Source organism: Epinephelus moara, chromosome 4 (assembly GCF_006386435.1).
Source record: "Epinephelus moara isolate mb chromosome 4, YSFRI_EMoa_1.0, whole genome shotgun sequence".
Taxonomy (NCBI): Eukaryota; Metazoa; Chordata; class Actinopteri; order Perciformes; family Serranidae; genus Epinephelus; species Epinephelus moara.
Window position 1 is genome coordinate 25,463,668 of NC_065509.1, and position 26,144 is coordinate 25,489,811.

General features: G+C 40.9%; 1 protein-coding gene across 4 annotated transcripts in view; it reads left to right on the plus strand.

Annotated features, from left to right (window-relative positions):
• mid2 (midline 2) overlaps positions 1-26,144 on the plus strand; it is a 217,042-nt gene that overhangs the window by 150,533 nt on the left and 40,365 nt on the right. For all 4 annotated transcript variants that reach the window (XM_050043015.1, XM_050043018.1, XM_050043017.1 and 1 more), the window contains 4 exons: positions 12,800-12,907; positions 20,569-20,717; positions 23,588-23,715; positions 23,850-23,993. In XM_050043015.1, coding sequence (XP_049898972.1) covers positions 12,800-12,907; positions 20,569-20,717; positions 23,588-23,715; positions 23,850-23,993 — 529 coding nt within the window. The remainder of the gene's footprint in view (positions 1-12,799; positions 12,908-20,568; positions 20,718-23,587; positions 23,716-23,849; positions 23,994-26,144) is intronic.

The following is a 26,144-nucleotide window of genomic DNA, read 5'->3' on the forward strand; positions in this document are numbered from 1 at the left end:
TGTGAGGAGGCTAAAACTGGAGTGTGGACACGTCTCTTGGTTGCACCGCTGCATGTAAACAGGAATATTCATATTCATTTTTATTTTCCATATGACCAGCTTTGTAGGGATATTCTTTTTGAGAATAAGGGCAAAACAAACAGAATATTTTTTTGCATGTAAAAAGTCACTGTCTTCTTTCCTCTCTCATAATAGTCAGCTAGCTTTTATCTGTGTGCATGTGTTGCCTCATGTTCGTCGCCTCATCGCTTTTTTTCTCAAAAGTATGTGGCACAACTTCATGAACAAAGTTTTTATCATGTCCTGATTTCACACCAGCCACCATTTTGTAGCAGCCTAAGTTTCCCCCTCTTGTTCAAATGGACACCTCAAAGGATGCTCTCAGTTTTTTTTTGTTTTTTTTAATGCCACTGTACAAGTTTTAAGGGAGATTTTCATTTAATTCCCAGGGAGCCTCCTCTTTCATACTTACATAATAGCTCCTACAAGGCCTGTGCACTGGAGACTTGGAACTTTGTCAGTGTTGCGAAGTTCTTGATGTTGCGTTTAACATCTCTCTCCTCTGAATTCGTCTCGCAACTTGACAGTTGATCAGATTTTCTGCCTTTCCATCTGGCTCCGTCCCACTTTATCTCGCTCTCGCGCTCTGTGTTTGTGGTTCAGCTAACCCGCCTGAAACACAGATTGTGTTGTGACAAGGCGTGTTCTTTGGCAGCTTTTTAATGAGGGCACTAACTAGTAAGCGTATGTCGCCTCGTTCATACACTGTGTCTCCCGGTGGGGAACTCATCATCCAGACACAGCTAATGTGGAGTAAGCATTGTTTGAGGTACCAGTCAAAGCAGCAGCCAGCTTTTTCCAACCCCTGGAATTGTGTTGCCAGCTGGGAGGAAGCTAAATTAGCTCACTGATAAGGTTGTAAGTGTGTGCGTATTAGGACTGATGGAAAAAGGAAAGAATGGCATCAGACTGAAGCCCAGTGGGTTTTAATGCTCAGACATGTATGTCTACTGATTCAACATTGAGCTGTAAGTCATTAGCCAGACCTGTCTAGGTTTATGTACACTGAAGCTGATCCCACTGTGTGCTGAATAAGAATCAGCTGTGTGGAGATGGCTGTAATGCTGTCTAATCCTTTGTATCAGGTCTCATCTCGCCTTTCTTTACTTTTCTACCTGAGTATCAGTGAGATCGAAGAGTCTGCTGATGTTGTTTGTCTTTGCTATATTTCTAAAGCCATTTGCGGCTCCGCTTTCAGCCACAGATGAGGACATCAATGCAGCGGGATAATGGCACGTAATGAAATAAAACTCTCGCCTTTATAAAATTGTTATTGTGTGTTGTGCTTTTAACAGATGGCCACGCCACGTTTTCATTTGCAAATCTATAAATTTCTCAGCTTTTGTGTAAAGTTTTTATGTCCTCCCTCCATCTGTCAAGTCCATTTATTTTAATGAAAGGGCAGCGATGCTTTAAGTCAAATGATAACAGAAGCATGCTGATATGCTCAGGTTCAGCAGGTATGATGTTCACCATGTTCATCATCTTAGCGTAGCATTTGGCATGCTGACATTTGATTATTAACTCTAAACATGAAGTTCAGCTGATGCTGGTGGAAATGTAATTTGTCATGCTTTTACTTTCATCTTGTGCTTCATTCCTGCTTATTAACAAATCTTTGCATTAAAATAAGACTCGTCCTTCACAGCACATCTTCTAGAAGCAAATTATAAATACGCCTGATTTTAATTCCAATTTAGTTTTACTTATAAAGCCCAATATCACAGATCACAATTTGCCTCACAGGGCTTTACAGCATACGACATCCCTCTGTTGGTTTGGACCCTCACAGCGGATAAGGAAAAACTCTGCAAAAAAAACTTTAACGGGGGAAAAATGGTAGAAACCTCAGGAAAAGCAACTGAGGAGGGATCGCTCGTCCAAGACCGACAGAATTCAGTGCATCTCCTAGAAGAAATATTATTAGTGTTATCGGACACACATCTTTGGCCAAATGGTTATTGAGTGCGTCTCTGGGACAGCAAGTAAGCTGTGTTGCTTTGCAGCGCCAATACAAGTCTCATGCACTCTAGATCCAAAACATTTCCAAACAGCAGATGATGATCGGCACAGAGGGACCAGCTCTTCGCCTTCTGCTCTAAACTTTTGAGTTTCGTTTTGCCCGTCTAATTTCTATGGTATAATACTCTTTTTCTCTACTCTGGACAGTTATTGCAACGTTCAGGAAAGTTTTTCAAAGGCTGACGCTGCAGGGTGTGTGCGCAGCGGCATGACAGCTGCCATGGCTGCTAGTTTGAGAAGTGCTTGATTGCATATGCAGCTGACTTTTCTATGAGCGTAAAGCACATTTTCAACATCAGTATCACAATTTATGGTGTTCATTTAATCATGTGAGGGGAAAATAGTGATCAAGATTAATATTTGATTTTTCACATTTTTTATTTAACCTTTATTTGACCAGAAAAACCTCATGGAATTAAAAATCTGGCCAAGACAGGCTGCAATATAAGTTACAGACAGACAACATAGAACAAAAATACAGAATACAAATGTACAGCTCTAAAACAAGAAATGTAAAACACAAAATAAGATCACTACAAGGAAAAGCCAAAATGTACGATAATGTATACAAGAAGTGAACCATAAAAATGCAAAAAGGTCAACTACACATAATTACAATGACCAGCTAACCCACAATGTGACATTAGCATACAGAAGATTGTGCACAACAACAGTCCTGCAACTGTTCTTTGAAGGGAACCAAAGAGTGCAACTTTAAGTCTCTCTGCAGAAGACTCCACATATAAGGAGCTGCATACATAAATGCTTGCTTGCCAAAGTCTGTACGTACCCTCGGTACAGACAATAAAACATGTTTAAACATGTCAGAGGATCATCAAAGTCTTTAGACGACATTGTCTGAGAACTATGAACGTCTGTACAAAATTTGATGCAGTTTATCTCGTAAATGTTCCGATCTTTAGTGGCGCTAGAGGAAAAGTCAGGGGATCACCAAAGTCCTTAGGGTTCATCCTCTGGGCACCATGAATGCAGAATTTCATGGCAATTCTTTTAATAGTTGCTGAGATATTTCAGCCTGAACCAAAGTGGTGGACCGACTGACAGCAGACACAAATCCATTGACTCCTTCGACATGGCTGTCCAGGTTTATCTACAAACATATATTTTATCATCTAGGATAATATCCATGATGATTAATCTGTGATTAATGTTATGTAGGTAAATCTGTGAGCATATAAAAGTTTACATGAACACTTGGTCTTAAAAGCCATTCTTTAAAATCATTGTCAGTGAAGCATTTCCAATTATCACCTCTTTGTGACATAACATCCTTGATATATGTCTGGTAGTTTCTTTTACTCCATCCATAAAGCCACTCTTCCCTGTTTTAGAGCTAGGTGCCACTCGGGTGTCATAAATCTCAAGGAACTGTCCCAGAATCCGGGGACGGCGTCAGAGATAAAGCTGTCACACTGAATCCTTGCATCTGTTTGAGGAGATCATACCTGAGAGACAGCGGTGAGACGAGTGGAGGGGAGGTGTGGCGAGAGAGAAATTGAAGTGGTCAGTGAGGAGCCGACAGAATGGGGACCAGAACTATAATAGAAAGAAGTGGACAAAAGTAAAGTGGGATAGGAGGCAGGAGAGGCTGATGGGAGTGGAATGAGAACAGAATTGATTCAAGATGTGAAGGTTTTGGTGTCAGCGAAAGGTTAACAGCTGTTCCGAACCTGGACTAGTCCTCACTAACTTTGAATCACAGCCACTTTGGCCGGAGTGGGTCGTTTTGGGAGTCGTACATTGTTCAGCTGTCTGTGCTTGTTGTGTGCAGTTGGAGCCGCCGGATGTCCACATGCTGTAGTTGGTGGGTGTGCTGTAGGGCAGGGCAGTTTGTTTGCAATATTGATGAACCACAATATGGCAAATGTATGCAAAATTACAACTGAATAAATAATGCTCAGTGCATTGTCACTGTAGGTTTTAATTACAGTTTGCTTAGAAACTTAAATTCACAGTATGAACAGTATAACAGTGTCTTGTAAAACATTATATGTTCATGGCATCATGACGCATTGTTGCTGAAAGTCAATTGAAGCTTAGCTTGAATCACCAGCAGCCTCAGTGTGACGGGTCCATGTCATTGGTCCGACAGCCCATTGGTTCGACATCCCATTAGTCCGACGGTCCGCAGTGCTGAATGGCTCGCGGCGGGCGTATGGTGCACCGCAACCTGCTCTGGGTCAGCTGGGAAAGGCTTGAGGCGAAGCAGGCTCATGGCTTATGTGTTTGTCACTTTCTTTTTCATTTTAACCCACACCATGATCTTTTCCTGACCCTAACCAAGTGGTTTTTGTGCCTAAAGCTAACCAGACCTTAACCACAGGGCATCATGATGATTTCGGAACAACGGGACTTCCGAACAATGGGTTTAATATGGTCGGAACAATGGGATGTCGGACCAATGGGCTGTTCCCAGTGTGACAATAGATTAATAGAAATGATCTATGTTGCGGCCAAGGAGTTAAGGCGCCAATCATGAATCCCTAATTCACGTGTGGCTGGGCAGCGTTATACATGTTCTCACTTCATAAGAGCGGGTTTAAAGCAGGGGCGTCGTTTCAGCAAAAGCTAAGGTATGGCAATATGACATGACATCACAGAGCTACTGATGATGGAGTTTCAGAAATATGAACTTATATAAAACTTCACTTTGGTCTTTGACCTGTCAGAAGTACATACTATGCTATTGAAAACTGTTTCAAAGGACATGAAGCTGTTTCTCACTTTCATAATACCTCATGTCTGCATGTAATGCACGACTTGGTGAGAGCAGTGAAAACATCGGACCTATTTCGGCGCATATTTCAGCACCACGGACAGCGAGCGGACGTTTAATTATCATTAGTCATGTGTTTAACTTCACAGAAAATAAAGAAAATAAATTAATTACAGGCTCATTTCTAGAAGATAACCAAGGGATCCGGTGTATGAAACACAGTAAAACAAAGGCCAATTTGGTACAATACTGTATAGGCGAATTTATAATACTGTATAATACTGTATTGTCTCCAGAGACCGAAAATACAAGCTTAACATGCCGACATGAAGAAAAAAAACCCACATACAATCAGACAGGCTTCAAGACATCATTTAGACAGGCTGTCTACAGCAGCAGAGCAAAATGCTTTTACAACACATAGATACCGTATTTTTCCAAATAGTAGCCCGGGCGTTTATTTCACAAAATCGATTTTGACCCCAGGCGTTTAAAAGAACCAGGGGTTATTTGCTCAAGGCTGTTTTTTTTTTGTTTTGTTTTTTGCACCGACCTGCACCAGGCCGTTATTTGGTTACAGTTCCTGTCCAGTATGTTTTTAGTGCAAAAATACTGTATAATGTAGGGATGAGTTCGTGTACAAAAATCTCTAAACATTTAGAGTGGGTCATTTTTTTCGTGTACACGTGTACACGGGTTTCACCGCTGGGTGGTGGTATTGCATTATACCAGTAAAGCCCCAGTTATCCAAATACCAACCTAACGGGCCACACCGAAATATCGCCATTCCGACGGTCTGCCATCCCAAATTCTGGTCCCTGAGTCCTGACAGTAAGCTATTGCGAGCCTGTAGAAGCTGTATTCCCCATGCATGTCAGCGATTTTCACTGGGGACGCACGTGAGTAATTCAGGCTGACGTTACCTGTTTTTCAGCGAACTCTTCTGGTAATTTTGTTAAAAGGCATGGCGTATAGGTCCACAGTAACTTATTATTATTATTATTACTATTATTATTATTATTGGGTCTTATAAGAGTGGGCTACAATGAGTACCAGGCCATCAAATCACAGCATCCGTGGTGAGAGGACACGGAATTGTGTGCGCTTTTACGCACGTGGGTGTAGGTGATCACGGATATTTGATGTAGGAAAGATGTAGCCAGATGTATTACCTGTTTTAGATACGTGGCTGTCTGTCTGTCCGTCCGTAGCACGAGTCGTGTGCACCACTTCACCACCGACCCGTGCGTAAAAGCGCAAACAGTCCCGGGACAGCCATGAGGCAATGAATGAGGAAATAATCGCCCGGGCATTTAATCGGACCGGTGTTTAATACGCAAAATGGGGTCAAACCCCTGGCGGCTATTAGGTGCCCGGCGGCTATTTGCCACCAGGCGACTATTTGGAAATATACATAACTCACATAACTCATAACTCGCGGAGGAGCGAAGTGGCGACCAGTTTTATTCAATAACACTCGTATTCACTGATGAGCATGTTATTGACCTATTTAAGTGCAATACAATGAAAACAACCAGCCAGTGCGCCTCGAGTAATGACTACGGAACCTCTCTCTTTTTTTTCTCCCGATTCCAAGGTATGGCAGCTGCCATACATCGCCATCCCTAAATGACGCCTATGGTTTAAAGTTTAGTTTACATGGATTATAATTAACTATGTATCGTTCATAGTTCACAATATGAGTTTTGAACCCTAAAAAAAATCAATATCCATTCATTTTCAATTCTGTTTTTTGTTTGTTTGTTTGCTTTATTTTAATGAATAAAATCTTGTGATCATCATTTTCCTGCAGATGTTTCCAAAACTGATCTGATGCTTCACCTTGATGTGTCGTTTCAAATTTGTTGTTAATGTAGCTTTGGTTGAGTTGAGTTGAGTTGAGTTGAGTTGAGTTGAGTTGAGTTGAGTTGAGTTGAGTTGGGTTTCATTTAGTTTAGTTTCCTTTCCTTTCCTTTCTTTAAGACCGGACAGTGCAAACTGATAAATACACACGGTATAAAAATGCCAGAATTAGTCAAAAGGCTACTTTTCATCTGTCGTCCATATTACTCAAGGCTGCCTAAAATACAACAAATCACAAAAAAACAAACAAAAATACAAACAAAAAACAAAACAAGACGACACAAAAACACAAAAAAGAAAACAGGGCACACATTTTAAAAGACGTCTTTAAACACATCGACAAGGAATGATTTTAACATGATTTTTTAGTCACAGGAATTTAATGATCATCAAATGTGTGGCTCTGTTGAAACTTCAGGCAAAGTTGATGCAATATAAAAGGACAGAATTTTTAAAAGCACTAGAGGCAGTAGTGATATATTTCCATATGGAACAAAAGTGCAACACTAGCAGGACATAATTAGCAGCAACTGACGTTTGGGTTTGTTTTCCATACCCAGCAGGCACACTATGCATAAACATGTGACATTTTTCTGTTGGAATCTGGACTGATGTGTTCATAAAAGTAATTTAAATATACTGTAGATATGAACTGGCTTCAGGAGTTCTGGTGGCTATGTTTTCTGACATGCCATTAGCACTAGGGATGGTGGTGTTTTGTTGCCAAAATGGATGCCATAAATCCTTGTTAACTGTCCTGAGAGTGAATCAAACTCATGTTGCAAACTGGTGTGTTCAGTTCACTGTTCACCAAAAATATGAGCCTGGTCAAGCTCTTTTAGCACATTAATGCTCATCAATGCAGAACTTTGTTGTGTGGCATTTATTCATTATCTGTCGGTCTATGTTCAGCTATTTAATAAAAGCAAAAAATGCCCCAAAATAAGTATTAAAACAGTTATCTTAAGTTACATATCACTGGAGTGTTTAAACCGTCATACTACAAACATGATACTTCAGACAACAGGGTTGTGATTGTGTTGAAACCACAACCGAATTGATGTCACATCATGAACGATCTTTTGTCTATAATCAAATCCAAGGTTTTATTTTACCATTATAGCAAATTTATTGTATGTTGATAGACATCTGTGAATAACTTTGTACACCTGCAGTAGTTGTTATGAATGAAAACTTTATCAATGCTTGTTCACACAACACAAGTTTGTAAAGATGCACAGTTTAGGAAAATAAATTGGGATTTGTCATGTCGGAGTGAGTGGGTAATTTAGCATTGTTCGCCAGGGTTTGTGATGTTATTACTGTGACAAATACACAAAGCTTTATCGGAATTGAATGAGCATTGCTGCATCATTAAAACTCAAACACACACACACACACACACAGAGTTCAGTTCATCTATCTGGAGTCAACAGATTTTCTCAGAATCACAGAACAGTGAGAGATTACAATGTTAAATCACAATACCAGGGGGATTTCAGACTCGCCTCCTAATTTGGACTTCAGCCCACCTCCGTGTGATCGACAACATCTAAATGACTCGGCTTGGCCACACACATCAGTCACGTCGCTCTTTGCTGAAACAGCACAGAGTGGGTGGTGAATGGTGACTGACAGTCATTTGAAGCCAGAATTATTATTAGTTTTTGGCTATACAGCTCATTTTTATTTCATTTCAGCTTGTAAGTAATACAGCACTCATTTTCACAGTGTAAAAATATGAGGGATAAATTTAATCTTGACACAATGCAGAGCTGAACTCAACTCTAATGATGTACGAGAGCATATGTTCCTAATGTAACCCTGCAGAGGTGGAAGACAGGGTGAAGTCTTCCTGATTTGGTAATGGACAACTTTTTGGATTTAATGATTCTGCTGTCAGATCACACTCTGTGTGCTGCATTGTGATCATAATGGTCTAGATGGGCTTATTTAATACTATTCACTTGCTAATTATGTCTGCATTTCATTTTCTGTCCTAATAGAGTATAATTAAAAACTGCTGATGCCAACACATGTCTGTGATGTTTTTTTATTCTATTTGATGTTACTATTGTGGCCTCATCAGATAATGAGTGGATGATACTGAATGGGGTGCTCTTAAATGTCAGCTGCATTACCGTAAAGATAAATGTGCAGCCCAGTGAGAGTGTGTGTTCGTTAACTGGATGAGTTTATAAGATGTGACAGATCTTGTTGGCTAAATTTGAGTGCAATTATCCCAATTAGTTTGCAAATAGCATCAACCATCGTACTTTAAAGCGTTTAGAATTAGCACACAGACTGTGTGTAGCTTTTTTCCCTCAGTCCATCTCAGCCAGTGTTTTGACTCTTTTTCACAACCTCTCTGATAGCAGGAGCAGCTCGAAAGTGTTTGACACTGAAAGTGTTTTCAATCTTGCCGCGGTTGTTCTTCACATATTCCAATAATAGACCTATACTTTAACATGGAGCTGGCTCTGTGATTTCAGTGCACCTGCAGAGGAGCCTGATGAATAGGGAGATGCGCGGTAGGTGACAGTGTTTTTGTTAGCAGGGAGTGGATAATAATGTCAGGAGCTGGCAGAGGACGAGGAGGAGGAGGAGGAGGGGGGGAGGTTTGGAGCGAGGTGAAAGAGGAGGAGGATGGAGATGAAGATTGTTTCCGTAACTCTGAGCTGCCAAGTCGCTCAGTTGTAATTCACAGTGATCCTGGACGGCAGCATTTATCCTCTTTAATTACTAACCTGCAGTCATAAGATTGCTCTTTGCAGAATTAATTGTGTGTGTATGTGTGTGTGTGCGTGTGTGTCAGTGTGAATAATGAGGCTTAAGTGGATCGCCGCGTTGTAATGAGCTTTGTGGAGTGATGAGTGGAACTTGGTTGTTGGGGTAAGTAGTTTGATAGTCTGCAGCGCGACACAAAGTCACAACCCTGTCAGATTTAGGGTCGAGGAACTAATCAAAAAGAGATGAATCATTCTGTGGACTTATAATCTCATACTGTACTCAGTACGAGAGTGCGGGAAATTACATGAAATTACCTTATTTTTATCAGTAAAAAGAATAGAGACTAAATCAACAGGTAGTTAATCTATAATGGTATGGGGAAAAAACTCATTGGAGACAATCAAGGAGATACCGTAACTTCCAAAGATTGGCAATAAAAGTGAAATTAACTCTCTTATTTGTAAGATTACGTCTCTGGTTCTTAATTCTGACGGTTAGTTTAAAGAAGCTCCTTCAAATCCAAAATAAACAAACTTTTTTGGATCCTTTATTTTACAGTATATTTCATTCTGCAGTTGGGAGCCCTTTAACGTGATTCAGTTTCAAATGGACATGCTGTGTTGTGTCCTTAAATAATGATTGTATTGTCACAGTGCTGGTGTGATCTTTGATTTTAATACAATAGTTGCGTCACTCACAGCAGTGTTGTAGTCAAGAAATCGAGATCAAGTCATGACCAGGACCTGGGGTCTCATTTATAAAACAATGCGTAGGATCTATGCCAAAAATTGACGTACAGACAACAGCCAAAAATGTTGTACACCATCGACAGTTTCAACAATCAGGCTTCCACCTCACCATCTTCATCGCCAATTTCCTGTCTACAAAATGTTCGTAAGCATGGGTCAAAGTTTCTCCCGTCAAGTCTGTTTTTATAGATCACAACTTTTGCGTGAAAAGTGTCATATGCCTCTTCCAAGACTTGTTTTGTGCGTACCCCATGTTTATAAATGAGACCCCTGGGCAGGGCCAATCAAGACAGAGACCAGACCAGAGTCCCACACTGCAGGACACACTTAAAATAAAATGTGGAACCATAGGCACTCCTCAAAATAATCTGAAAGATTCACATTCCTGTAAAAACAACCACAGAAAACAAATAAAAATTCCTCTTCATTTACCACTTTTATTGCCACGCTGTATATATGTGTGTAAGTGTACCTGAGAAATGTCTTGATAAAATAATCAAAAGGCATTGCAGAGGTGAGTTTCATATATGGGAATTTTCCTTTGTTTCCTATAAGCAAATAAATACAGACGCTTAGGGGCTGAAATCAACTTAACCGTCTTTACTCGAGGTACAGCTCCAGTGAAATGTGATTGTGGTCTTGACTGGTGTTGAAATAAAATCCTAAGTTTGAGACAAAGAAGACTGAGCAAAAATAAAGCTAAGAGAGAGATGAACCTTTAAAAAGTGGTCATGAGTGCTGTCTTGAAACCAAAAGCGATCTTTGGTACCGCATCAGTGACTTATAGATTACCGCACCTACTGAGAGCAGTGAAGGGGTCTCTGCTCACAGCGTACTCTCTGGTGTATTGGGTTTGCCAGCTCAGCAGTGCTCCTGCTACACCAGTGCACAGCAGAAAACACTCACCAGAGGTTTTGTGACAGCCAACACTGTAGCATCGAGTGAGGCAGTTAAAGCAGCGGTGCTGTTTGTGGATTTTAGTGGCCTTAAAGGCCATCATTGATGGTGAGCCTCTGTTTGATGTGTTAGTGGAATTCCTCCTCTCCAGTGTGGCTTTTCTGGATCCTTCTGAAGCTGCCAGTTTGAGTGAAAGCTTCCCACAGTCATCGCGCTGGGTTGTTTTTCTTCCTGAATATATTCTGGAGTAATTCTGTGATTTTTCTGATGTTCTGAATTGGCTCCCGCAGACAAAATAATGGTGACTCCTGTCATCACTGTGGCGGAGTTCTCACTGCAACTCTGTGTGAGTGCAACTTTGTGGCAACTTTATCTTAGATGGCACAGGGGAACTTTTTTTTTTTTTTTCATCTTAACATCAGTGTACAACAGCATAGTGTATAGTTTGTATGTGGGATTCCTGATAAAGTACAACTCTTGGAGCAGACACAGCAGCGATAAGGTTCCTCTCTCTGGTAGCCAATCATAACACACAGTGAAGTTTTTGCCTCATTCAGAGGAGTTTCTAACTTAAGTTCATGTTTACAGACCTTCAGATTGCATTTGTTGGTGAAACAGCCACCCAAACCAACTCAGTGGTAAACCATTAGCCTCTAAGTTGTCCCTCAGCAGTGAAGCAGGAGCAAAACATCTGAACTTTTCTCATTTGAAGCCCTTCATTAGCTCTTTCGGAAGCTTTTGGTGTTGTTATAAATGTATTTTACAACTGGCAAAACTGTTGGTCGTGGCTTAGCGTTCCAATTCAGCAAACACCCTTAGTGTCTGAGTAACACCCACCCACACAAGTTTGAAGTTGCTGGCTGTTCATTTAGTGTTAGCCTGAGATGGTGAACTGATGATGAGTTGCCTTGGCAACTTTGGTCCTAAAATAATCACAGAATCTATTAAATCAGCGCGGTGTAAGCAAATTCTGTCAGTGAATTAATGAGTGTCTACACAGGCCTCTTTTTGGGAGCTTTTTTAATGAAGAGTTGAATATTGCAACAATCCTCAGCCTATTTCTCGTTCATAATGAGTGAAATAAACATGTTTTAGAAAAAAAAGGTGTAACTCTATGAATTTCATGCAGCAATTTCTCAGCATATTATGGGCCTTCCTGTATAATAAAATACTGGTGTTACTTGGTGGTTTAAATCCAGCAGCGATGCTTTTAAGACTTTCCCTCCAGCAAGGAACAGAACCTTTTAGAGAATGACAGATGAAATTTCTCAGCACCTTCAGTGCCCACTAAATGGGTAACTGTGAACCAGTTGGTGTGTCTATTGTACGCATTCCAAGGATCCCTGGATCAATGTAGGCTTTGTATTGTAAAATGATTTCCCGTTTTTCCAGTGACAGTTAAAGAGTTGAAAATCACTTATCTCAGTTCATCACGCACTAATTCTAATCCAGGAGCGCATCTTGTTAGAGGCAGCTTTTTCTTGTGTGCAGAATGCATAATGAAATAGAAAAACAAATGATGTGCTCTGCATGTAAGTGATGATAGGACTCGTTACGGCTGCCAATTTAGAAATATTAAAACACTCCCTTCTTCCTCTACAAGCAGAGGAAGAAAAAGTGACTGTATTGTTTTCATTTGAAAATTAACATATGGCCAGGTAAGTGTGATTTAGTGAGTGTGTGTGTGTGTGTGTGTGTAAGGAAGCCTCGTGTTCACATGTGCACCTGCTTCTGTCTCCAGGTGAACACAGCCATGCATGAAGCCAAGCTGGTGGAGGAGTGTGATGAGTTGGTGGAGATCATCCGCCAGAGAAAACAGGTCATCGCTGTGAAGATCAAAGAGTCCAAGGTAGAATATTCCCAGCATGCCTTTATTCTTTTTCAGTTTTTGACGCATGGGAGAGATTTTACTACAAGAATATTTAAATTCAGCTGGAATTGTGAAGATAGGTGGTTTCAGCAAGTTGAAAGCTGAAATATTTCATTTCTGGAAAGATGGTCTTTTCATGAGAGCTGGCTGTCTATGCAGCAGATAGATACTTCTGATAGTGCTACATGACCAGGTAAACAGAGGAAAAGGGCTGTGGTGTTGCTTTTGCTCAAGAAGTAGAATACCTTACAACTACCAGAATGCACTGTGCCACACCAGACCAATAAACGCCCCCGCTGATGGGTGACGTAATGCAGGTTTCTCATCCGCAAACAATATGGCAGTCAACTGGTAACAAATGATCTCGAATTACAGTTAAACAGTGCACTAAAATATGTTTCTGAAAACATTCTAGGTGAGAAGCAGCAATGCGGTAACAGAATTTGAATTTGATCAGCACTGCTTAGTTGTACCATTTGACCTCAGTTTTTTCAGCCTTAGTTTTTAAAATACTGGAAACAAATTCTCATATTACAGCCAAACAGTGCACTAAACATGTTTCTGAAGACATATTAGGTGAGAAATAGACATACAGTAACAGCATCTTGAATTATATTTGATCACAACTGCCTAGTTTCAAGCCCCATGTCCACCAAAGCTGAAAATGGCAGGCGCTTCTCAGGAATACAGATGCTTTGCGTCTGGCTGCTATGATATGGAATATCCATGGAGGTATACCTGTCGGCACAAGGAAGACTACTTGCTTTGGATGAGGGGCAGGCTGAAACATGCAGGGAGAAAGGACGAACCTTCAGGTCTGCATGGTTTCATGAGAGGAAACATAATATATATACAGTATATTACACATTTCTCCTCCACTGTTGTTCAGCACTTGTACATGACAGTTTATCTTAGCGGTACATACCCCTCATCCACTGTGACTGAACGCCAGTGACAAGCGTGGCGTCTTTACACAAAGTTGAATATTTTCCAACTCTTGGCACTCGGGGAAATAAAAAAAAAAAGAAAAGCCCAACCGGCAGCGTTTGCAGCGCAGCGTGTATAAGCAGCGCTCCCGTTGCAAAGCATTAAAAAAACATGCCGGTCTCAGTAAAAACACTTTGGAGGACACGGCCCCTTACCCTTTGTTCTGTGTTTGGTGTGAGTTTGAGAGAGAGGGCTGACACTCTCTCTTGATCTGCTTCTATACTCCTTGTGTCTGTCGTGGCGGGGGATCTGTATTTCAAGCAACAGCCTAAGAGCCAGTGAAAATTTGATGGATGACGCAAAACACGTCATCTGGCGGATTTGAACTAAGCGGTCTGGGCGCTGGTGAGATGGAGGAAAGTGTACCATAGTTCATCCACACATACTACCCACGTTATCATGACACAAAGCTGGTTTAAAATCAGCAAAGTATCTTTTTAAGGGGCAGAAAGACTTGAATGTAAGTCAGGTAATTTAGCTATGTTTAAGTTCAGGTTCTGTCTCAGCCAACTCCTGAGAAAGATGCATAGATGTTTGACTTTCTTCACCAGCTCGTCACTAACTTTGTGTGTCGTGAAGGGGCTGGCAGGTAATGTACAGTCAGTTTGCCCCCCGATAACGGTACTGATGGGAGTGGTGAGACTAAACCATATGGTGCATCTATGTGCACGTGTCTTGAAACAAAAACAGTAAGCTAAAGGTGGCTAAAAGCTCCATAGAGATACCGAGTTTATGGATAATTCTCTGTATTGCAATTTTGGGTCTATAACAGTGGGATGTGGGGTTTATTGAATTCATATTTTCATTCATAGTACATCAATTCAGTTACGTCTCACTGCTGTTTGAAGCAGCCAAATTGGCAAATACATATTTAAGACACTCAGCTGTGGGTCACAGTCCACTGGTAGAGAAACAGTGGTTTGGTACAAGAGAATGAATATAAAAGCAGCAGCGCCGCGGACAGAATATATTCATCCAGGTCTCTCAGGGTTGTTTTTTTCTTTTTTTTCTTAAGGCTGCCTCTGTAGTTGCCCGCTTGTTTACCCAAACACACATCACATGGACGCTTTAGGAAAAATGGAATAGACAAGCGAGGAAAAAGAGAGCAGCAACAGCCTCTTCCACATGTAGGCAGCCAACCTGAAAGTGTGTGGAAAGAATCTGAGATGGCAGAGAGGACTGTTGTGAACTTGCTCCAGGACTTACTGTACAGACATTGATGTGTGTGTGTGTGTGTGTGTGTGTGTGTGTGTGTGTGTGTGTGTGTGTGTGTGTGCAGCTGTGAGGACACGTGCCCATGTATATATGGGTGGTTTGTTGCCCTATGAGCGCCAAGGGTTTCAGGACCGAGGCGAACTCTAAATCTCACCCTCCCAGAGGTGAAGTTTTAAGTGCTTGTGGAAGATCCTCTGAGGCAGCAAAAGAGCTTTGTCGAGAGATGAAAGATTTCCAAACATGGAACACAAGGACTGAAGTAGGTGTGCGTGTGTGTGTGTGTGTGTGTGTGTGTGTGTGTGTGTGTGTGGGTGAGACAGACAGAGCAAGTGTGTCAGAGTGTGTCCGCAGTGATTGCAGACAAAGAGCAAGGCTTGTTCCTCTGAGAGTCTGGGTCTGTAAAAGGCTGTCTAGCAGAGGGTAGAGCAGTGAAATGCAGGAGATGGAGGAAAAAGGAAGTACACATAAAACACCAGAGGAGTTCTTGATTGATACCAGCCTGTAGGTAATGTGTTAATATTTGAGGCTGTTTAAGGGTCAAGAAAGATGAATGAAATGCACCTTGAGTAATTCAAATAATCAGGGGTGTGTTAAAATGGATATTTTTCTTAGAGGAGAAGAGAGGTCAAGTAAACGTAGGTCGTTTTAAGCATTTCAGACAACAAAACTAGTTTTTCTGTGGTGTCGGAAAGGAGGCGTTCAGAGGTGACTCTGCGACAGAATAACAGGATTATGCAGGCGTGATCATGGCGAGCAGAGCTGTGCAAGGTGCTCCCATTCTCTCTCTAAGGAGACTCAGCAGTCATGCCTAATCTCTCCCTGTACAAACAAAACACACACTATTCCCATGTTCTGGTTTGTGCAAGAGCGTCTTTATCATGTGACTCTATTTGTCCTCCACCCTTCTTTGCCTTTCATTCTGAAAACTATTTTAACGCCTTCAGAACATTTGAGGATTAACAACTCAAATCTGTTTGCCGTTGTAAGAGAATCACTTGATTTCTAAAAACAAACAGACGTTATGTCATTTTTACCCTCAGTTTGCAAGGTTACAGCTGGCATTTAATCCATCCTTTCCAGAAAAACAACAGCATCAGGAATTTGGCTAAATGTGTGAAACAGTCTGTTTCCAATTACCTGGCAATGACCCCTTGTGGCTACACCAAATACGCCTGCTGTCTCTCAGAGGGAATGAAAGAAGCAATGTTTTGTTCACACCAGGCACGAATAAAACAATTCATGGGAGTGGATTACATGAAAAGTCAATGTTAAGACGTGATGCTAATTCCCACTGGGCTGTGTGATGGGCACAATGCAAATGACGCAAAATATGTCAATTAAATGGTGTGAATGAAGCGAGTAGCGTGATTTTGCATCAAAGGCTAATTTTCAAGAATCGGGGACGTATGAGACCAAGGACATATGAGCAGAAGTTCATTCATCGATTCAGCGATTTCACACACGTATATTATTTTTTGTGTATGAAGCAAGTCAACACAAGATATCCTAGCATTGAAAAGTAATGTGATGCGGAAATTTGCATCGTGTTTGGTGTGAACACAACATGACATTTTTATGTCACCAAAATCCTGTTACGGTGGACGTTAGGGTCGATAGTTGGGTGCGCAAAGTGTATGACATTGACACGCAAGACCTCTGTTCACACCCAGTTTCATACTTACAGCCAAAGCTAGCTTCCGTTAGCCATATCCACAATCTTTCCACTCATTACTTAAAGGAATTCTTTAGTTTCATTTTTGGGAGTATGTTTGTTTGTTTGCTTGTTGAGAGTTAGAAACAGTTCTCACGTCCGTAGCTTACAGTTAATATGTAGGCCTAACTGGAACCAGCAGCTGGTTGGTTTAGCTTAGCATAAAGACTGGAAACAGCTAGCCTGGCCTAGCGCTGGTAAGGAAATCCGCCTACCAGAGAATCTAAAGCTTACTAATTAACATTTTATATATTATTTGTTTAGTTTAGCCCTTGGTGAGAAAGTGAATAATCATATTTCCCAGCAGTGCCTTTCAGAAAGGTTTTATATCTAAATCTAGCCAGCTAGCTTAAGTAGCTAAGTTATCTGCCAGAAGTTAGCTACCTGCAAAGATAGCTAGTTTTCAAGCTAATTAAGTGCTGACTAACTTACAGACTAAATTTTCATTAAGGTTACCAAAACTGTGTAAACTACTTGCAAGTGGTCATAATGTTTCATTTTGGTATTTGTTATGTTTTCTTATTTCAAAAAGCACATGCTAGCTTGGCTAAATTAGCTACTTTAGTAAGTGTTCCAAAACTCGAAAATTAGTTAGCATTTTTGGACTTCTGGTTCTCTCATCTCAAAGTCAACAGGCTTTTTTTTCTAAGGGTGTTAAGTTAGATGCCTGAAATAAAGTCTTTGGATAACTCAAGCCTTAGACATTTTCATGTTTTGTCAGTAAATACTCCACTCGTAAATTTTAAAGCTTTAAGGTGTCTTAAAAAAAAAGTGATTGCTAACTAATGGCTAAGTTAGACTAGTAAAGGTCATCACGCCAAACACGGCTTTACAGCGTTGTTGTGGGGATGTGAAGTCATGTGACTGTGGTGTAGTTTGTTTTTAGCCTACGTTAGCTTTTTGTTTCTGGCGATTGCATTCACACCAAAAGCATTACAAAAGTGGAGTTCTTTTGCAAAGATTATTTTTCAGAACAAAACGTGTAAGCAGCATAAATGTTTGTTCGCTACAGAGCTTATTTTCTGCAATAATCCAAAATCCAATTGAAAAATCCCATTGGCTTTGTGACAGAAGAACCAGATTCATCAACTTTGCTGTTGGCCTACAAAAAAATGTCATCCTTGTACCACTCTATTGTTAGCCTAAAATGTCCCGATAACCTGCCTCCTATTTCCTGTATTTAAGTTCTATATCAAGATATTATATTGCCATCTATGTAAAGTCATTCATTACGGTATTGTTGTTCAGACAACATTTTCTGACACTCTCCTTCCTGTGTTGTCCTAGGATTATAAGAGAAGGATGAGTCAGACTTGCCACACACTGTAACACTGTTTAAGGGTTAGCAGCCAACTTGAGAGCACATGGAGGATGTTGATTGGGCAAATAAGTTAAATTGAGTGAGAGAGGTTATTATTGTGCATTTATGTGGATAATAGCAAACACATAAATAAAGGTACTGAGCACAGAAGAGATTTCTGTTCACTAAAATTAACTTATTCCTTGTGTAAATTTTACAAAATATGTTATGTGCTAAAATAGGGTATATTTTTCTGTGCTCGGAATGTCCCATCGTCCCAATATTTAAGCTATGATTGAATAGACTATTCAGCTGTAGAGAGTGTCTTTACACAAGGTGAGACGCTAACACACACACACACACACACACACACACACACACACACACACACCCTGCCATATTGTCCATTATTCTGAGAGGGAGAGGGAGTAATCATCTCTAAAATTGTTGTTTGCGGCATATGTTGCTAAATAATAACCCATCCATTAAACCCGCCTCGCCTCCCCTTTCTGTGCGGTCAACAACCTGCTCCGAAGTCATTTATAGTGACAACAGATTATGGTGGACTTGGTGGAAGAGCAGCTAAGATGTCAATTGAAAACTCCATTAAGTCGCCAGCTTAGAGAGGCTTCTAAGCAGCACCAGCTTTCCCAAGCAGTAGCAGGCGAGTGCACATTATATACTGTTTTGATTCTTTAAGAGCTTTTGATGACAAGCTCTTAACCGATTGCCACCCAGTGTGTTTTTTCTGAATTCTTATTTGCATAATTCAAGCCCCGCAAGCAAAAAAAAGAAAAAATGTGTTGCTGAAAATATAAATGACTAATCCTTTAAGGGCACTCATCATTTAAATGTTTCTGCTCGTTTTAGTTTTATTTTAGAGATTCAAGTTGTTCGCTGTTACTGAAAGTGTGCTTTTTCAGACAATGAAGCGTTTTTGCTTTACCGTTTGCCATTTAAAAGTTCACAGAGGTTTCATTTAATCATCATTGCTGAGAGACTCTCCATGCTAACGCTGGTATTTAATTCTAAAGCTCACCTTTCGTTGACAGTCTCCAGGCTCACAAGCAGCCTGTGTTATTTTCCTGTGGGGAGTTTCATCAAACTAAGTTCATCTGGGGAAGCAGGATATGAGCCGTAATGAAGATAAATGGATTACTTTAATTTCAGATGAGCAGAGAATGGCTTCCTCATGCGCAGTTGGAAATATAACAGTAGTTCTATTGATAAATTACAGTAGAAACAGACAAAAGCTGCTTGTTTGTGACGAAGATGAAGCAAGTTAATATGAACATTGGTGGGCTAAAATTATTCATTGCTTTTCTTGGTTTTCAGAGCATGAAATTCTCCAGCTGCCTATGCTGGTACATTTGAAACATGCACAACAAGTGTAGAGAAATAAACAAGTGTTTACCAGGCAAAAACAGTGTCACTGTGTTTGGTTGGTGAGGACAAGACATTCATAGTAGTTTCCAATCCATTTTTCAAATCTTTTCCCAGTACTTTGTTCAGTAATTGACAGACACAGATAAATTAGTATGCTGCACCTCTTCCTCTGACTGTTATTATATCAGATAATAAAGCATTGTGCCACTCACCTCTGCCCTCCTATTACGCAACAGGTTCATAAGGTCACTGTGAGAATAAAGAGCCAATGGCCTTGCGTCAGCTCTCACCACATAACCAGGACTCTGTCCTCTCTGCTGAATTCCTGGTGTCTTTCTGTCTTTGTGTTTTCCTGCCTATGTCTGTGTCTGTGTCTGCATTGCTGTGTCCATGAGTGTGCTTCACCATGAACTCAAGAGCTTTATTATATAGTGTATGACAGCCATAAGTGAGAAGGTCATGGAAAGGGTGGATGCGTAAGGTTTTTCTGGAGCATGGGCTACATTTTTGGCTGGTCTGATTGTAGATTTACCTCCTAATGCAGATTGTTTGTCCTCCTTTCATCAGTTCCATACATAAGCTGTGATAAAGTCCCATGCTCATGCTCCTACAAGGTAAATTAATTGCACATCACTTTAAGATTCCTCTGACAGGGTAACATTTGATCAGCGTCCAACACATTCGGTATCGATCCAAGATTCCCGCAGAGGTCTTGTGTTGTTGTTGTTCTCTGACAGCAATAGAACTTATGGCAACTTGTTGGTTTCACCTAGCAGGAGTCATCTCGCGGGGCGTTATCACCGCTGACTTCCCTGCAGTAATTTGGCAGCAGAACTTAATTATATTTTCTGGAGGTGTTGAACATATTTGTGGATTAGTGACTGTCACAATGATGAATGCCTCGCACAGAGACCAAGAGCAAAACTGAACGGTCCAGTCACCAAAACGGCGATGTATTCCTCAAAGGCTCCGTTTGAGCGAATGAATATAGATGGGTATGTAGCGACATAGCAACATGGTCTGTGTTTGTGTTTGTTCCAGGTGATGAAACTGCGCAAGTTGGCCCAACAGATTGCAAACTGCCGCCAGTGTCTGGAGCGCTCCAGTGCTTTAATCACACAAGCTGAGCAGAGCCTGAAGGAGAACGACCACGCCCGCTTCCTCCAGACGGCCCGAAATGTAGCAGAAAGGTGGGTGATGTAGACACACACACACACATCTGCGTATCCACAGTAAACTGGTAACTTAGCTTACATCAGTGGTTGTTTGGAGGGAATTATAGTTTGATGAATGATCAGTACATACATCAACAGGCTACTTGGACCCTTTTACCACCAAATGTAGCATGTGTATGTGGGCTTATTAAACCAGTGAAACCAGTTAAAAATAGGCAATAGACTGCTTTCCTATTGCCAGTAGACAAGAGCTGTGTACGTAGCTCAGCAGCACACAATTATTCTTTGTGTGTGTGTGTGTGTGTGTGTGTGTGTGTATGTGTGCGTGTGTGTGTTATGTTTGACATTAAAGACAGGCTGGAATACAGGTTAGTAAACAGCAGAAAGCAGCATGTAGGCCAGTAAAAATGTCTTTTTTATATCTCTTACTCTTCAGTCTCTCTGTCAAACTCGGTAGCCACTAAATTTTTAACCATGTTCATGCGCTGCTTAAAGATGGATAGTATTTTGTGGCAGCACGCCATTGCATCCTGCCGACAATGGTTTAACATTACCGGCAGTCCACATTAGGGTTGTCATGAGAACCGATACTTCAGTACCAAGTCGATGCCAACATGCAAAAATACGTCGGTACCTGTTTTTTTTTTTTCGTCAGTACCATAAGTACCGGATACAACTTTGCCCTCAGCGGGCCGTGTCGATCGGAACTGACGGGGGCAGTATACACGCGTCAGTCGGTGCCGATGACGAGCACCAAAGAAGAATGCCTGTTCTCCATCATCTTTGCTAGAAACAATGGCTTTTACAAGTGCTGCTGGAGCCACAACACCTCGGCTTGTCGAAAAGTCAGGTAGTACGCGGCATGCAAATCTGTCCACCTTGGGCTTTGGGTCCAAACTCACTTCTTCTTCTTCTTCTTTGGGGTTTATTGGAGATTTGCAAACACAGTGCACTCCAGCCACCAACTGTTCGGGTGTGGTTTGTATTTTGACTGGACAGCAGCGGCCGCTGCGCGACGCATCTGTTCGGTTTTGGTGTGAATACACATGTGCTGCCGCAACGCTTGTGGACCACTTGTGGTGTAAATGAGGCCTTAAGAGTTAAAGTTAAAGTTTGAAACAGATTTAATAAAGTAGTGAATTTAGAAATACATGAGTTCTGTTTTTTGGTTTTTATCGTGGCATCGAATGAGCATTGAGAATCGTCGAAATTCACTGGTATTGGTATCGACTACTGAAATTCTGGTATCGTGACAAGCCTAGTCCACATAGATGTCGTATTTTCATTGCTGCCGATTGAAGCTGATCAGAGCTGGACCTGATTAATACCTGTGACAACTGCAGGGTCATTTGTCCTGGGTGTGAATGCAGATTATAACCTTTCCCATTACATAAAAAAGCCAGATGTTTGTCGATGTTTTGTGTAGTGGGAAAGAGACACAAAACACGAGACACACAGGAATAAATGCATGTAGAGATCATAAATGTTAACTAAGGATGTCAGAAGCATTGCTACTTTGATTCTTTTTGATACCACATGTTTAAAACAATAGGATCTCCATTAATTATACATTTGATAGTATGGAAGGAACCATAGCTATAAAAAAAAATGAATCGACAATACAACCGAAGGCTGCGCAGAAGGAACAGGAGGGAAGAAAATCAACTGGTCCCAAACCTCTGACTGTTTCGGCATTCTCTCCAGTGAGAAACCCACCACATCACTGGAGCCGTGTGTTCAGTTTCTTTTTCTGTACCAGCACTGTGTGCAGGTTGTTCATAAAAAGAAGGAAGAGTAAAAAAAAAAAAAATCCTACTTTGTGTGCCTAGTGCTTTGTTTTCTTTTTGCAATGGCTTCGAAAGCGGTATCGAGTATTGTGTTTTTTCATACAAGTTTTGTATTGAAGTTTAGAATTCTGGTATATTGACAACCCTTGTGGTAAGACACAAAAATCTCAAAACCCCTGTCCCACAATGAGTTTGCCTTTTTCCTTTTATGAAATCCAATCTTAGAGTAAGACTGCTGGTGAAATCAGCATTTTATCAACCCTCTTAAGCTCCTGCGATCAATGCCAGGCCTCTGGTGTAAATCATCTATTTTTTAAGTGGCCAACTCTGCGTTTTCTCTTTCCACCTGCGTACTTCTGTAATACCTTCATCCCTTCCTCCCACCACAGCTTTCTCGCTCCTTCTCTCACGCAGACAAAGGTCTGTGCATAATCTCCAGCTAGGGTAGCATCTTTTTATTTGGCCCGGATTCGGGCACGTTATTGACTGACTGGTCTCTCTTCACTAGGAAAATAAAAGTCTCAAGGACTAGTGCAGGTCTGTGCTCCGCTCTGTGCTGCTCTGTAACCCTTCCAGCACTGTGGTTCAGGCTGGCTCCTGCCACAGACGGCTCACTGATGCTCAAAGCAGAAGTAGGCGCAAGTTTCCACAAAGCTGCGCAGACTATGGAGTCAGTGTGTCAGTGTGTGTCTGAGTTTGTCTGTGTTTTGAAGGCTCTCTGGGTTAACAACAACTGTGAGTTAGTGGGAGTTTATGGAGGGCAGGTTGCAGACACTTCTGTTTGATGAATATTTCTATACTGTATGCTTTTTTAATTAAATCCTCTATCCCTCTATATTTTCTTTCCCTCCATCTCTCTCTCATCTTTTTCATCACAAACTACTGCTGTCTGCCACCTCTCCCCACTTGTCACCTCACTTCCTTCACCTCTCTCCTCACATTTGTCCAACTCTTCATCACCTTTCATCCATCCCTGCTCCTCCCCTCTCTTCCTCTCATCGCCTCGCCCGGCATCTCGGCCCTCCTCTGCTCCCTCACCGCTCTGCTGTTCCCCTGACATTTCCTTTCCCTCTCTCCCGTGTCATGACCGCTGTAAAGGGTTGCCATGGCGACGGCCTCCTCCCAGGTACTCATCCCTGACGTCAACCTGAACGAGGCGTTTGACAACTTTGCCCTGGACTTTTCCAGAGAGAAGAAGATCCTGGAGGGACTAGATTACCTAACAGGTGAGAGCTGCGTTTATCAAGTCTATGGTGGACACCTTATGTGACACATTATCTCCAAGAATTACTTCTATATCAAATCATGACAATTTTTTTGTTTTTAATATAAATCAATTTCTTGTTCCCTCCGCGTGTAGCTCCCAACCCGCCATCCATAAGAGATGAGCTGTGCACCGCCTCCCATGACACCATCACTGTTCACTGGACGTCAGAGGATGAGTTCAGCGTCACCTCCTACGAGCTGCAGTACACCATCTACACCGGGCAGACCAATTTCATCAGTGAGTCTTGTGCACACACACACACACACACACACACACACACAAACACACAGAAAATGAGACCAGCTCTGTAGATCACGCGTACTCATTATCTGAGCCTACAAGTTTATGATCAGTTGTATTTCAGCAATAACCTGGGGATTTTTAAAGGATTGTTGGTAACACTTTCCTTGAAGGTATCTACATAAGAGTGACATGACACTGTCATAACTATGACATGACACGGTCGTAAACATTATGTACATGTCATAAACGTTTATGACTGCTGTCATTAAGTGTCATTCGGTTTTTGTAATGACAAGGTGACATTGTTTGGGTTGTCTAGATTATGACAACTTGACATCAACTAGGATGACATTACCAGAAGTTGTCTTTGTCATGACAAGTTGACATTAAATTTGTTTGGGATGTTCTTATTATGACAACTTGACATTAACTAGGATGACATTACCAGAAGTTGTCTTTGTCATAACAACTTGACATTAACAAGAAATGCACCTCTTTTTGTGTTTATGACAAGTTGACATAATGATTATTATTGTTGTGACAAAGACAACTTCTGGTAATGTCACTTTGATTAATGTCAAGTTGTCATAAACAAGACAACCCAAACAGTGTCAACTTGTCATTACAATAACCGAATGATACTTAATGACAGCAGTCATAAACGTTTATGACATGAACATAATGTTTATGACAGTGTCATGTCATAGTAGATACCTGTAGATACCTTCAAGTAAAGTGTTACCGGATTGTTTCAATCAAGTTTTGGCCAAGAGGGATCAAATACTTAGTTGACCTGCGTTTAACTACCTTAAACATTTAATTTGACGTAGAATCGAGGCAACTGGGTGAAATATTTGATTTGTTTTTTATGTGGTTTATGAAGGAAAATTCCTTTAAATATCGAACTGGCTATTCAGAGCTTTTAAAGAACGCAACACTCCCATCCAGTAGCCATACAGTGAGCAATAGAAACAACTCAGTAATACACGATTCTAACTGCTCTCTTCAAGGCTGATAACACGGAGGCTATATCATTAAAGCAAAACACCTACATGGTAACTTCAAAGGTTAGGAATCAATGACTCTCTCTGGCATTGATAGTGTTTTAATCATTGAGAGTGTTTTATCAAACACTGTCAAATTTAAAGAGCTTTTAAAATGAGACTATATAATGTTAGAAAAGAAAAAAAAATGGCACATCTTTTCTCTTACAAATGAAAAACTGAAATTATAAGCAATAAAACACATTTTCACTCGGTCTGTTATGACCAATAGTTTAATGTTAGTTAATTTAAGTGAAATGTTGCAGCATAAATGAGTCAGTTTTCTGACTTTATGAATCTTCCCACCTTGTGATAAATTGTAGCACTTACCGGTATCCTGTAATTGTGGCTGCTGTTCAGCATGAGTTATACTTTTGACTCACATATGCACATTAATACAATGCACACATGAGCACATATATGGGAGAGGGCAGTTTTATTATAGCATTTACCATAATAAGAGTCTCCTAGCCATTATCTTGCAGAGATACACACATGCACTTACTCACACACGCACACCATTCGAACTGACCTATCTGCAGTTACAAAGAAAAACAAACTGGAGCACCACAATAGTCAAAGTACGGCTCAGACTTATTTTCATATGTTCAATATTTTATACAAACAGCGTTGCATAACCTAGATTTTCTGTCCAGCTCTGGTCTTTGTTGTCCTCCATGCTTGTATTTATAGAGACACTGAGCTGAGTTATCAAGACTTCTTGTTATAAAAATAGGACATACAGTACATATCACGCGGGGATGCTTTGAATAGATGCACTATTTAGTATCTGGTTTTTGTTTAAGCTGTGTGAAAAGTCTGCAGAAACAGAGAAACAAGAGCTGAGGATGTGAAACCACTGCTGACCTCTCCCACTCCTCCCTATACCAAAGCTCATTTTTGTTTCAGGCTTGTAAACATATCAGGATCTTGTGAGCATTTTGGATTAGCCAGCAGAGCTGAAGCCTCTCAAATGTTTTCTAGCATTGCCTCATTAATCCATCTGTAGCACTGCCATGGCAAAGGTCTTTCATTCAGTGCTTCTCGTGTTACATATGTAATTAGTAAAGCTGCACCATATAGAGCTGTAATCACAAGGCAA